Genomic DNA, 12,821 nt, shown 5'->3' on the forward strand with positions numbered 1-12,821 from the left:
CAATTTACCAAAACAACTCTGTTATCTTGTGGACCAGAGTAGGACTGAATTATCTCCTAATGGAATTTCCTGAGTTTCTCCTTGAAGGTGAATGAACCTGAGGAATGGTTCTTACTTTCTGAGATATGATGGGATTGTCAAAACAATTTTAGTGAATTTTGATAGCTCATCAATAATTTAACATCAAGAATCATTTTAAAAATTAATGCAATGTCTTTTTTTAGAAATTAAAAAATATTATGATATTTCAACTAAATTTCCAAAAATATTTCCCCAAACACATTTCTCAGCACTCTCAAAGAATTTGGGATTTTTATATTTTCTTTGATTATGGAGTGAAAACACATTATAGAAGAATGCATTTTTTCCCTCACGCTTCCTTGTCACCAAAGTGTGCAAAGTTATCAGTGGCAAACTGTGATAGCAAATTACTGCAAATTCTTATGATTTTCTTAAGAATTCACAGTGACAACTAGTATATCAAAAGCCCTTACTTGTCCTGTATTTAAAAAAACATTAAACATTTTTGTTTTTATGAACATCAAACTGATAGCTCTATTTTCTGCTCACAAGGAAATGTTCGCCAATGTTAAACTTGTATCTAATTTTATCAATTGTTGAGTTTTAAAATTTCTCTGGCAAAAAATAGTTCTACTCCCATCTCGTATCATCTCCACAATTTTACTGTTATTACTATTCTGAAACTTAACAAAGCAGAGCAAAACAGATTTTGCACTTCTTCTTTTCTCCTATAGTGACTACAATTTAGACTGTATGCCTCCCCACGGGTATATCCATGTGCTGTCTTTGACAGAAAACATCACTGAGTTCGAAAAAGCGGTTCACAGACAAAAGATCTCTGGAAACATAGATACCCCTGAAGGAGGTTTCGACGCCATGCTTCAGGCAGCTGTCTGTGAGGTGAGAGGTTGCATTGTTGTTGTGTGTTTTAGTGCTCAGATGCCACACACTCAAGAATGGAAGTTTTTATTTTCTCTTTGATTGTGGAATGAAAACATAGTATAGAAGAATACTTTTTCCTCCCATTTGTTATGGTCACCAATGTTACTCATTTTGGTATGTGTTTGGGGCAGAGGGGCTAAGCTGGAGAGGAATATAAATACAAAGACACAAGAAAAGAGAAGCTTGGATATATGGCCTTTCTGATGAGGCTGCCTTTCCCCGCTTCACACTCCAAGGAACCAGAAATGGCCTGTGGTCTCACTCAACCACACATGGCTCTGCTTTGTAACCTAACTTTTTCTCCCTCCAGTAGAACACTAGAAACCTCTAGCCGGGAACTAAGTGTGGTTCAATGACTGTGGTGAAACAGAGAGTAGAGAAGTAAACGTGAATGCTATTTCTGAAACGGCATTATACTTATGCACATGATTCTAGCCTGACTTCATGTTTGTCAACTCAAACATATCGTTTACTTGAGGCAGAGACCACAGTGCAGATCCATGTTATTGTACAAGATCTAATTACATGTTTATTTTAAGAGTCATATTGGATGGCGAAAAGAAGCTAAAAGATTGCTGCTGGTGATGACAGATCAGACATCTCATCTTGCTCTTGATAGCAAATTGGCAGGCATAGTGGTGCCGAATGACGGAAACTGTCATCTGAAAAACAATGTCTACGTCAAATCTACGACCATGGTAATGTAGCAATAGCTCCTCCACAGCTATGACTCTTCGTATTAAAGTACAAGTTTAAATTGGCAAATCAGCTGTTCTTATGCCAGCAAATTAACTAAAGGAGCAATACACAGAACCAAGATTAGCCAGGAAAGAGGATGTATGGAACCACACAGTCTATAAATGTTGCCCAGTTAAATATATGGCTTAACTTAATATGTAGTGACTCTGATGAGCTACAAGGCACTGTATAATGTTTTAGAATAAAAATGATACAAAAGCTTACTTTTTATGTAATTTATTGAAGGAAAAAATTTTTTACCTTTACCTCATACACAAGCTAGTGATACATGGTTGCTGTCTACAAAGATATTAAGGAGGGATAATGAAATGTGTTTGGCCTGAGGAATCTTCACAGTACAATAGGTAGAAACTAAACAGAGACCAGGAAAATGGAATAGTAAAACAAGGCAGGTTTAGTCTACTCTGTATTTCACTTCCTCCCTCTGAAGCACATCTTTATGTAGGGCCACTTCTTAGATCAGTGGATACCTAATTCGCTTCCTGAGAGATAGTATAAGCTTTGAATTCTATGTTTAAGTGCAGTCTTAGTGCCACATCTAGCTAGTTCTAGATGTGAAGAATGAATGACAAAGCATCATCTATTTCTGATGTCGACATCTATTTGTACTTTCTTGAAAATGTGAGAACAGAAGCTGTCAAACTGTCTCAGTTAGGAACCCTCCTGTCTTGGAGGTCTTTTTCCATAGTACCCTTAGGCCAAAAGATGCGCCTCCCAGCTGTGTTTGTTAAGCAACTAGATACAAACACCACACCTGTTTATACCTAACTTAGCAATCAGTTAAAAACATTACACTTGATTGAATGAAATATATAGATTTATATTTATGTCATTTTTAACAAGTTACCCATGAACAGGAATTTCCTAAACTTTTGTCAGATTGGACATTGCCACTCTCATTTCCAGTTCCACATGGATATTTGTGTTGACCACCTTGGCAAAGGTCTGATGTTCTTTAAAGGAATAAAGCCCAATGTAATCTTAAAACTGTGACTTACCTCCAGCTAGTCGTTTACGGCTACTTGACAGATGCCACCACTATATTGATTCCCTTGAAATTTTTGAAGCATTTTGCCCACTCCTTTGAGTATGCTGTGGTACTTGAAGGCACCTTGCACATAGTTTGGGAAATGCAGTATTAGAAGCATATGAACTGTGTTGAAATTTGTGTGGTTTCCATATGTAAAATTCAAACAGGTCATCAGTTAATCTAGAATTCCCTACCAGACTTGTTGAAAGTCAAGGAGGACAATTGTATTACCAGACAAAATAAGTCCAGTCCTTGGATAGTGTATCTAAGATGTGGAATTTGGAGTTACTCCACCACAACCTTTCCTTTTGCTAATTCTCTTCTAAGCAGCCTCCTTTCACTTTGGCAGACCCCCCTGCTTCTTCTTAGTCATTTCTTATCTATCCTTTCTTCTGTTTAACCTCTTTTCATCTGGGGTAGAGTTCTAATTTATTTACTGGGAGTGGAGAAGGAGACAGGAGAAGCCATTCTATTTAGACAAAAAGAAGCTTTTTTAAAAAGAAAAGGAGAAATAACAATGGCATTATTCTCAAATTGCATTATTCGTTTGAAGTTTTGCCAAGTTACTGAAGTCATCCCTCCTTAAGAGTATTTGAAAGGATGGTGATGCTTCTCTAGGGAGGATTTCTTAACCAAAAAGAAAAAGAAAAAATGCTGTCATAACTTCAAATCTATTTCACGTCATAGAGAACTTTAAAGAAGTAATTTGGAATTCTGGTTGAAATTTTAAACAGTGTTTGGGTTTTTGCCATGTCAGGAAATTAAACAAATTATCATGAACTTCTTTTACCTTCTTTGTCATTATTTCACATATTTAAGGAATGACCTTTCCATATGTCCTTAGTGTGATATATTGAGCAAATCAAGGAGGAATGTGCTTATTAATAACTTAGAATATTCCTACTTCAGTTATCTCAGGTCTGTGTTTTAAAGGATCCTCTTCCTAAGCATTCTCATTTCTCTCTTTTCTAGGGAGACATCCCTAAACCAAAAGAAGCTAAAGCATTTAGATGAATCCCTTAGCCATACATTTATTTACACATAAAATATGTGCAACTGCTCTGAAGCCTCCTGTATCTAAGGCTACCTTGACCCTGACTCTAGTTATATTTACCTGCTAGTTTTGAAATGACCTGCATCCTCTCCTATTCAGCTATTATGAAGGAATTTCAAAACTTTTAATAGTTAGACAAGTATTCAAACACTTTGTTTCCTGGCTTTATCTCCAGTAGCCAATATCAGTAATGTTGATTAGGAGCTAAGATTTTTGGACCAAGATTCTTGTTCTTTTATTTATTAGGAAAAGTATTGATAAAACACTTTCTGTATATCTAAATTGTAGGGGCCAGAGTTCTACTCTTTGTACAGATAACTATTTCATGAAGATCATTGTGTAACAGCAATTACTGTTTTTTTTTTTTTGAGTATGTATTAATTGAAAGCCTTGTAGCAAATATTTTGCATATAGTATTAAATTTATCTGTACAACAACTCTACAGGGTTGTTGTATATTATTGTCCTTTTACAAATAAAAAGATTGAGGGTCAGAAAAGTTAAGTGAAAGTTGCCTGAGGACAGACAGTTTAAAACTTAATAAACTGCAAATCTGAGGACCAATCCATCTCAATCTTATATTAAACTCTGTACTCTTAACAATTTTGTCAGTGTTTCAACCAAAAAGTAGAAAAAATAAGGAAACGATGTTCTTGGTGTCACTTTTAACATTCCTCTTAACTCATGGAACTATAAACCAGATGATATGGCTTATGTAAATTACAAAACAAAATATTATTTAAAATAACTTCTCTTTACACCTTTTTCATATTTGCACATGGTTATTGATAAATGGTATTAAGCTATTGGTTGAATTATATTTCCACTGCTTTTTCTGCAAGATTAAATGCCAGAATATAAAACTTGAATAATAATGTAATTCTGTAATTTGCCTCCTAATAATGACAGTTTAAAGTATGGCATTGCTTCTGAAAAGGTAGCTATTAATAAAAAATATTGTTCATGGTGTAGAAGCTAAGTTATTCATACTGAGGGCCTAGAATTTCATCCTGTCTTCCCACCCAGCTCCTCCAGGGTATTGCCATCCTCTGTCAGAGCCCTCCCAGAATCCATTCACCCCACCCTTGATAGAGGCCAAGAATAGCACAATGACCTTCAGTCACAGTGAAAGGAGACCAGGGAGCAAGAATGTGGAGGTCATCCAGTGAATCTCATCAATGGGATTTTCAGATGTTGGTATGACTTGGTCCTGAATAGAGGGATTCAAATAGGCAAGAGCCTACCATATCCTTAATGTATGTACAAGTGTGTGCAATGTATTCACTCATATTAACTAGATTAAGCCTGATGTTTCCTTTTCCACACAGCTTCTCCTGTGGCCCCCTCACTCTATGGCGAATGAGTCTTCACCTTTCTCCCACATACTTCCCTATAATTCCCTATGGCTGGCTTCAGAGCTCATGCCTCTCCTTGCGGCCACATTCAGAGAGGTATCCAGTGGATCAGCATCTTAGATGATGAGGCAGGACTGCAGAAGTCACATTAGGCATTACTGCACACTTATGCCTCCTTGCAATACAAATAGTCATTGCTGTGCCTCTTCCCCAGCAATTTTTTAACATATACTTGGACTTCTAGTATACTTGTTCAGGGAACTTTATTTTTTCCATATTACCCTCAATTTTTCTAGAATTACTGATAGAGAAAGAGTTTTGGAACATATTGAACTAATTTTATCTATAACTGTGCTGTGTGAGTTAACAAACTTTTATAAAGTTATTATATTTATTTCAGTGGGTTTTTTTTATCTGATAGGGATATTTTTGACATTGTCAAAGTCTGGAAGATATTTGTAACTAATAGTGATATCAGACAGAGTCCTATTTCAGGGGATAATTATAACCTTTTAGTAAAGAAATGTGATAATGTTTTGTACCTCCATGACGAAGAATAGTTTCTTCAACTTCAGAAAGTGTTAAATATCTCTTTTTATGCTTCTCAGCTTCTGTGTCTTGAACACACGCTATAAAAATACTAATCCACTGAGCACTTGTTTTGTTTTGTTTTGTTTTGTTGTGGTGCTGAGGATTGAACCCAAGGCCTGTGCATGTGAACCAAGCACTCTACCAACTGAGTCATATCCCCAGCCCCACTGAGCACTTGTTTTGTGACAGGCACATTAAAAAAAAAAAAAAAAAAAAAAAAAAAAAAAAATATATATATATATATATATATATATATATATATATATATATATATACACACACACATCTTTGAGGCTTTTAAAAGCTAACAAATGACAACAGGCCTAGTGGTGACTCCTGTAATCCCAGCTATTGGAGAGGCTAAGGCAGGGGGATCACAAGTTCAAGGCCATTCTCAGTTACTTAATGAGACTCTGTCTCAAAATTTCTTAAAAATTTTAAAAAGGGATGAGGATGTAGCTTCGTAGTAAAGTGCTCCTATATTCAATCCCCAGTAACAATAGTAACAATAACAGTAAGGCTAGCAAAATGTCTGATTTTACCTTACTGCTTACTGAACTCCCCACTTTAAAATGTAAACACCATAAGAATATTTCTACCTTCATTTTTTGAAACCGAATTTGAATGCTTTTCACGTTCTCAGAAAAATAGCCAGGAAATGATCTCTGCAAACAATAGTCAGCTGGATTTCTTTTTCATGGAATGCAAAGGTTGCATGCAGAAATTACCTATCCTAGTCTCAGAGGAGCCCGACTCTGCTTTTATAGCACCTCTGCAATGGGATAAAATGAAAGTTTGGAAAGGTAACACAATAAAATTCAATTTTGACTTGAAAATAAATGGAATGAAATATTGTAATTTTCAGAAATATTGTATTGTCAGATGTTTTGATTAGATCATATTTACCCAGAAAACATTGTGCTTTAAACTTTTCATCTCTAAATAAATCTGCTATCAGATTGCTTGTTTCTTTCCTATGATACATTTTTTTTCCATAGCTTTATTGTGGTAAAATTGAAGTACAACAAAATGCACATTTGAAGTATGTGATTTGATCAATTTTGACATGTATGTAACCATTACAAGCAATATAAAAAGCATTTCCATTAATTTTTAAAATTTGAAATCATGTAGACTGTGTTTCCTGCATGATTTATTACATTACAAATTAATCCCATTAAGATATGTAGGACCTCGCCCCCACATGTCCACTATTTCAAAATTAAATGGAACACTTATAAATATCTCAGAAGTCAAGGAAGAAAGCACAAGGCAAGTAAATAAAAAGTGCTTTAAACTAAGTAATGATACAAGTTTAAAATATCAGAATCTCTGGGTTGAAGTGGTACTCAGATGAACATTCGTAACAAAGTGCTTGTATCAGAAAGAAGCTAAAATAACAATCAGATTATTTTCAAATTATGTGGTAGGAAGGAAAAAATAAGAGCAGGAGCAGAAATATATGAAATAGAGAAGAAATAATACAGCTAAAGTTTGATTAAAAACTAAATCTAATCAAGAAAAAAGCAAGAACACAAAAATTAATATCAATGGAAAGGAAGCTATCAAAATAATGTTATAGATGCTAAAAATATGTTAAGGTAATATTATAACTGTATGCCAGCTTATGTTATAGCTTACATTAGAGGTCTATATTCAAAAACTATTGGTGTGCTGCTGAGAATAAAATGTATTCAGTCATTCATAGATGAAATATTCTATATTTTTCTGTTAAGTCTGAATTATTAATTGTATTTTTTACTTCTATAATTTCTTTATTTAATTTTTGTTTGGAGGATCTATCCAGTGGTGACAGACACATGTTAAAGTTACCCAGTATTACTGTGTCATGGTCTAGTTGATTCTTGAAATTGATGTGTTTGTTTGAGGTATGTAGATGGTCCATTGTTTGGGGCATAAATGTTTATGATTGTTACGTCTTGTTGATGCATAATTCCCTTAAGCAGTATGAAATGTCCTTCTTTGTTTCTTCTGATTAACTTTGGTTTAAAGTCCACTTTATCTGATATGAGGATAGAAACCCCTGCTTGTTTACATGATCCATGTGAGTGACATGTTTTTTCCCATCCTTTCTTCTTTAGTCTGTGGATGTCTTTGCCTATGAGGTGAGTCTCTTGGAGCCAGCATATTGTTGGGTCTTGTTTTTAAATCCAACATGCCAGTCTGTCTTTCAATTGATGAGTTCAGGCCATTAATGTTCAAGGTTATTAATGAGATATGATTTGTATTCCGGGTCATTTGGGTTTGTTTCTAGTTTTTAATTTGAATTAGTTTCTCCTTTGATTGATTATTCCTTTTGTGTAGTTCCTCCTTTGTTGGTTTTCACTTTTTTTTTTTTTTTTTTCATTTCATCTTCATGGAATATTTTGTTGAGAATGTTCTGTAGTCCAGGCTTTCTAGTTGGCTTTCTAGTTAAATTCTTTTAACTTTTGTTTTCATGGAAGGTTTTAATTTCATCTTCAAATCTGTAGCTTAATTTTGCTGGATATATGATTCTTGGTTGGCATCCATTTTCTTTCAGAGCTTTAGTATATGTTATTCCAGGACTCCCTAGCTTTGAGGGTCTGAGTTGAAAAATCAGCTGAGATCCAGATTGGTTTCCCTTATAAGTAATCTGATATTTTTTTCTCACACACTTTAAAATTCTATCCTTAATTTGTATTTTAGGTATTTGGGGTCCTGTATGCCTCTCGTATTTTATTTTCCATTTCATTCTTTAGGTTTGAAATTTTTTCTGATATTACTTCATTGAAAACATCGTGCATTCCTTTGGTTTGTATCTCCCCACCTTCATCTATCCTGATTAATCTTAAATTTGGTCTTTTCATGTTATCTTGGAAGTTCTGTTAATGATTTGTTAATATCCTCTCTCCTTGGTCAACTCAATTTTTAAGATTATATATTTTGTCTCCTTTCCTGAGATTCTGTCTTCCAAGTGGTCTAATCTGTTAGTGATGCTTTCTGTTGAATTTTTAAAATGGTTTATTGTTTCCTTCATTTTAAGAATTTCTGCTTGTTTGTTTTTTTTTTTTCAGAATCTCTCTTTATTGTAGTGATCTTTCACTTCCTGTATTTTGTCTCTGATTTCATATCTTATATGGTCCCTTACTTGGCAGATCAATTTACATTTTAAACTCCTTCTCTGACATTTCTTCTACTGTAGTATGGATGGATTCTGTTATTGGAGTATCTTGGTTTGTTTGGGGCGATTTGTTTCCTTGTATTTTCACGTTGTTTGTGTGTCTAGACATCTAACAGTATAGATCTGAGGAAGTGGAGTTTCTACCTGTGGACTTATGGTGTCCCTGAAGGTTTCCAGTACCTCACTGTTTAGGGGGAGACAAATAATAACAACAGTCAATGAAAACAATACACAACATTAAACCAAATAGTTCCTACTATGATGTCTACTAACTTTATTAAGTAAATAGAGTATCTTGACTTATTCCTTCATTAAGTAAAGTATCATGACTATACTTGGTACCATTTTAGGCAAGGACCACAAATTCAAACACCTGAGCGGTCAGTTATGAAGAGTTAATAAGTGAAACAGGTCCATTAAGGTAAATCAAGGAAGCATATCTAGATCTGTAGTAATGTCTCTTAATTAAGCATCTTTTGTTTTAAAAAAAAAAAATCTTTTTTTGAGCACTGTGTGGTGTCTGTCCTTTTACTTTCATGTAACAGCACTCAGCACTCCAGTGAGATGGAGCTACTGTTTTGCTTCTGTCTTAATAAATGAGAGAATGGAGGTACTAAAGAATCAGTCCCTCACCTATAGTCACTGCCAAGCAGGATGACAGAAGGACAGGAGCCCCCACTAAACTTAAGTCTGTGCTTGGTAATTATGGAATAATCAGTGAAAGCCTTTATTCATTGACCCACTTAGCCCTACCATAAGTATGAGAGGCAGCTACTGCCATTTTTACCAGTTGATGCACATGGAAACTGGATCCCAGAAAGGTTAAGATGACCAGTCACATAGTATATTAGTCGCCTTTCTGTCACTATAACAAATACTGAAATAATCACCTTATAAAGATAAAGGATTGTTTTAACTCTTAGTTTTGGGTTGTTCTAGTCCACGATAAGTTTCTCCCACTGCTTTGAACCTGTGGTAGCACATAATAGTGAGAGCAAGTGGTAGAACATAACCTCTCACTTTGTGGTCAGGGAGCAAAAGAGAGAAAGAAGAAGGGACCAGGATCCCATAATCCCCTTGAGAGCACACCCCCAATTCCCTGATGACCTTCTACGAGGCCACACCTCTTACAGATTTTACCCTCCAGAGGACTTTTCCATAGCCAGAGACATTTTGATGGTCACAGCCAAGGAATGGTGGTGCTACCTTCTGGTGGGTAGATTCTGGGGAGCTGCTAAACATCTTGTACTGCACAGGACAACCCCCAAACCAGAAAATGTCCAGCCCAAACTGTCAAAACACTGCTGTTGAGAAACCCTGGTCTGTGAAGTTACCACTGTGGTGCCATGCAGGTGGGACACAGACTAAGACAATAGATACACACTGACAACATATGCTTCAAACTTTTCATCTCCAAATAAATCTCTGCTATCAGATTGCTTTCATGTTATTTCTCTATCTCCTCTAAAAAGTGAACTCTAAAAAATAATCCAGATAATTGAATATTTTATTTAACAAGTTGTTAAAATACTACTACCAAAGTTGAAGTTATTTTATAAACTTTTAATTATTAATTTTGTGGAAGGAAAAGGGACTCTTAAACACTTCCCTTTTGTTCCCTTAGACATACACATTTTAAAAATTCTACCACATGTCTCCACAGTTAACTCTTTAATTGAACTTGCTCCTAATGAACCTTTCATGCCCCTCTTACCTTCTGACGTTTATGAGTTACTTCCCACCACCTTCACTATCTAGTAGCTATTTTGACATATTACTTTGCCTTCTCCATTTTGCCCCTGAAATGCCTGTTATCTCTATTAATTATTCTCAGAGTTTGGAAAAACACTGTGAACCGGGTTAGACAGAGGAGGAGTGAGACTTGAGAAGTAGTGACATCACCCAACAGCACAGCTGGCTGGGAGGGAGTGTGTTCTCCTGCCAGCAAAGTAAAAGACACAGGAGATAAGATACTTAAAGGATATGCTTCATGGAGGAAAGGAGAAGGGACTTCAGAACGGGCCATTCATCCAGAGTCTCTTGTCAGCAGTCGTTTATTTAAGCATCTGTTATACATTTGTAATTTTTAAAAAATCAGCCTCAAGGTACTTGGAAATTTCTTTTCAAACTGATTTCTCTCCAGGGTTCAAAAATGTGCTCTTTCAGACTTAAAAAAATCTGACTTATAATAAGCTTCTGACCAAACCAGATAATTCTCAATTTAAATTTTGTGTACTTTTGGTCAATGTGACTTCCTGTTTATGGAAGGAAGGAGATTAAGAAACCTCCCAAAGCTGTATACACTTGTGACCATTCTTTAAATGTTGATTTTATGTGAGTTAAATATAAGCTGGTTAAAAATATGTGAGCAAAATTTTTCTCAAAATATGAATGGTTTTATAAATTAAGAGAAGTACTTGAGAAGTTGCAATTATTTTTTTCAAAGCAAAAATATGTGAAAAGTAGTTGTTGCCATTAAGACAAAAATTCCAATACCTCTACACTTACCTTGCCTTGTTCTCTTTATTTTACTAAGCATTATGCAAAGCGTCATAATCTATTTTAAGATTATACATTTTGTTAGGAATGGGAATAAGAATTTAGGTGGCAGAATTTATATTTGGGGGATTTTTTTTTCTATTGCTTTAAAATTACATTTTTAAGAATTGTTCTGGACAGAATTTTTCTTATGCGAACCCATGTGGTATGCTTTCTAAGCTCTTTATAAATTAGTCTAATATCACATTTAAATGCAACTCATGAGAATTTGGGTTGCTTTACCACAATACAGACAATATAGAAATTGAAGTATATTTGTTATGATTTTTCCTGGAGTTTGAACCCAGGGCCTCGTGCATGTTAAGCACATGCTGTACCATTGAGCTATAACGCAGCCATGATAGGATTTTTTGAACACTACTTCCTAGGTCTATATACATAAATTTAATATGTGGGCCACAGAACTTGGGTTATAAGCAAAAGTAGTTGATTTAGCTTTTGTACTAAGTTTGTGCAGTTACAAAAATACAGAGACATTAATGAAGTCGACTTCCTAAACTTTTCTCTTAAAGCAGTTAGTATTGGAGAATGCAATCTGGAGCAAAAATATGGAGTGATTTGAGCTTGAATTATATGATACTGGTTAGGTTCAGTCACAAAACCCTCGGCTCACAGTCAGCACCAACAAATAGGCAGAGGCTACTGCAAGTGGAGTTGGATGATATCTCTCTGAGAGATGTCTAGTCATGAACTTGTTAGTTGAGACGATCACTTTAATTCCTAGGACAGCATTTATAGAAAGAAAAAAACCCCGCTAAGTCTAACTATATAATTTCAGATGGCAATTCTATGATTGCCAATTTCTCATATTTTCTAAAACAAATTTTATTTCCTTCCCCCTACTCATCCTTAGCTTTCTCACCACCACAGAAAATGCCACAAACAGCTCTGCCTATTTTATTCGTCAAATAGGTTTATAATATATTTCATCTGACAAAAAAGATCAAATATAATAATGAATTGAGAGATATTTAATCTACAATTTGTATAAGAAGTTAGAAATGAAAATCACAATTGCTATTAGTTTTGAGTACCTATTAGGTGCAAGAAGCTACACTAAATAGTTCACATATTATTGTCATCTTTTTAATCTTGCCAGCAGTCATAGAAGGCAGATAACATTCACATGATACTGAGGACAGAAGTGAGACCTTTTGTCATAAAGTGACAAACCTCTGATTTGAGCACAGGATTTTAGGCTTCTAAAGATAATTTATACTATATCATGTTATAAATCAAATACATGTGTGTGTGTACACATGCACAAGTGGCTGTATGGGCATATATGTGTATATAGGTTTACAGGCATATACATATGCACGAGCATTTGCATTTCAACACTTGCTGT

General features: G+C 35.0%; 1 protein-coding gene across 13 annotated transcripts in view; it reads left to right on the top strand.

Moving 5' to 3' along the window:
- Positions 1-12,821, top strand: part of ITGB8 (integrin subunit beta 8) — an 89,904-nt gene that overhangs the window by 55,343 nt on the left and 21,740 nt on the right. For all 13 annotated transcript variants that reach the window (XM_079152315.1, XM_079152320.1, XM_079152312.1 and 10 more), the window contains 2 exons: positions 756-921; positions 1,503-1,661. In XM_079152315.1, coding sequence (XP_079008441.1) covers positions 756-921; positions 1,503-1,661 — 325 coding nt within the window. The remainder of the gene's footprint in view (positions 1-755; positions 922-1,502; positions 1,662-12,821) is intronic.

Source organism: Sciurus vulgaris, assembly GCF_902686455.1.
Source record: "Sciurus vulgaris genome assembly, chromosome: 8".
NCBI classification, from domain to species: domain Eukaryota; kingdom Metazoa; phylum Chordata; class Mammalia; order Rodentia; family Sciuridae; genus Sciurus; species Sciurus vulgaris.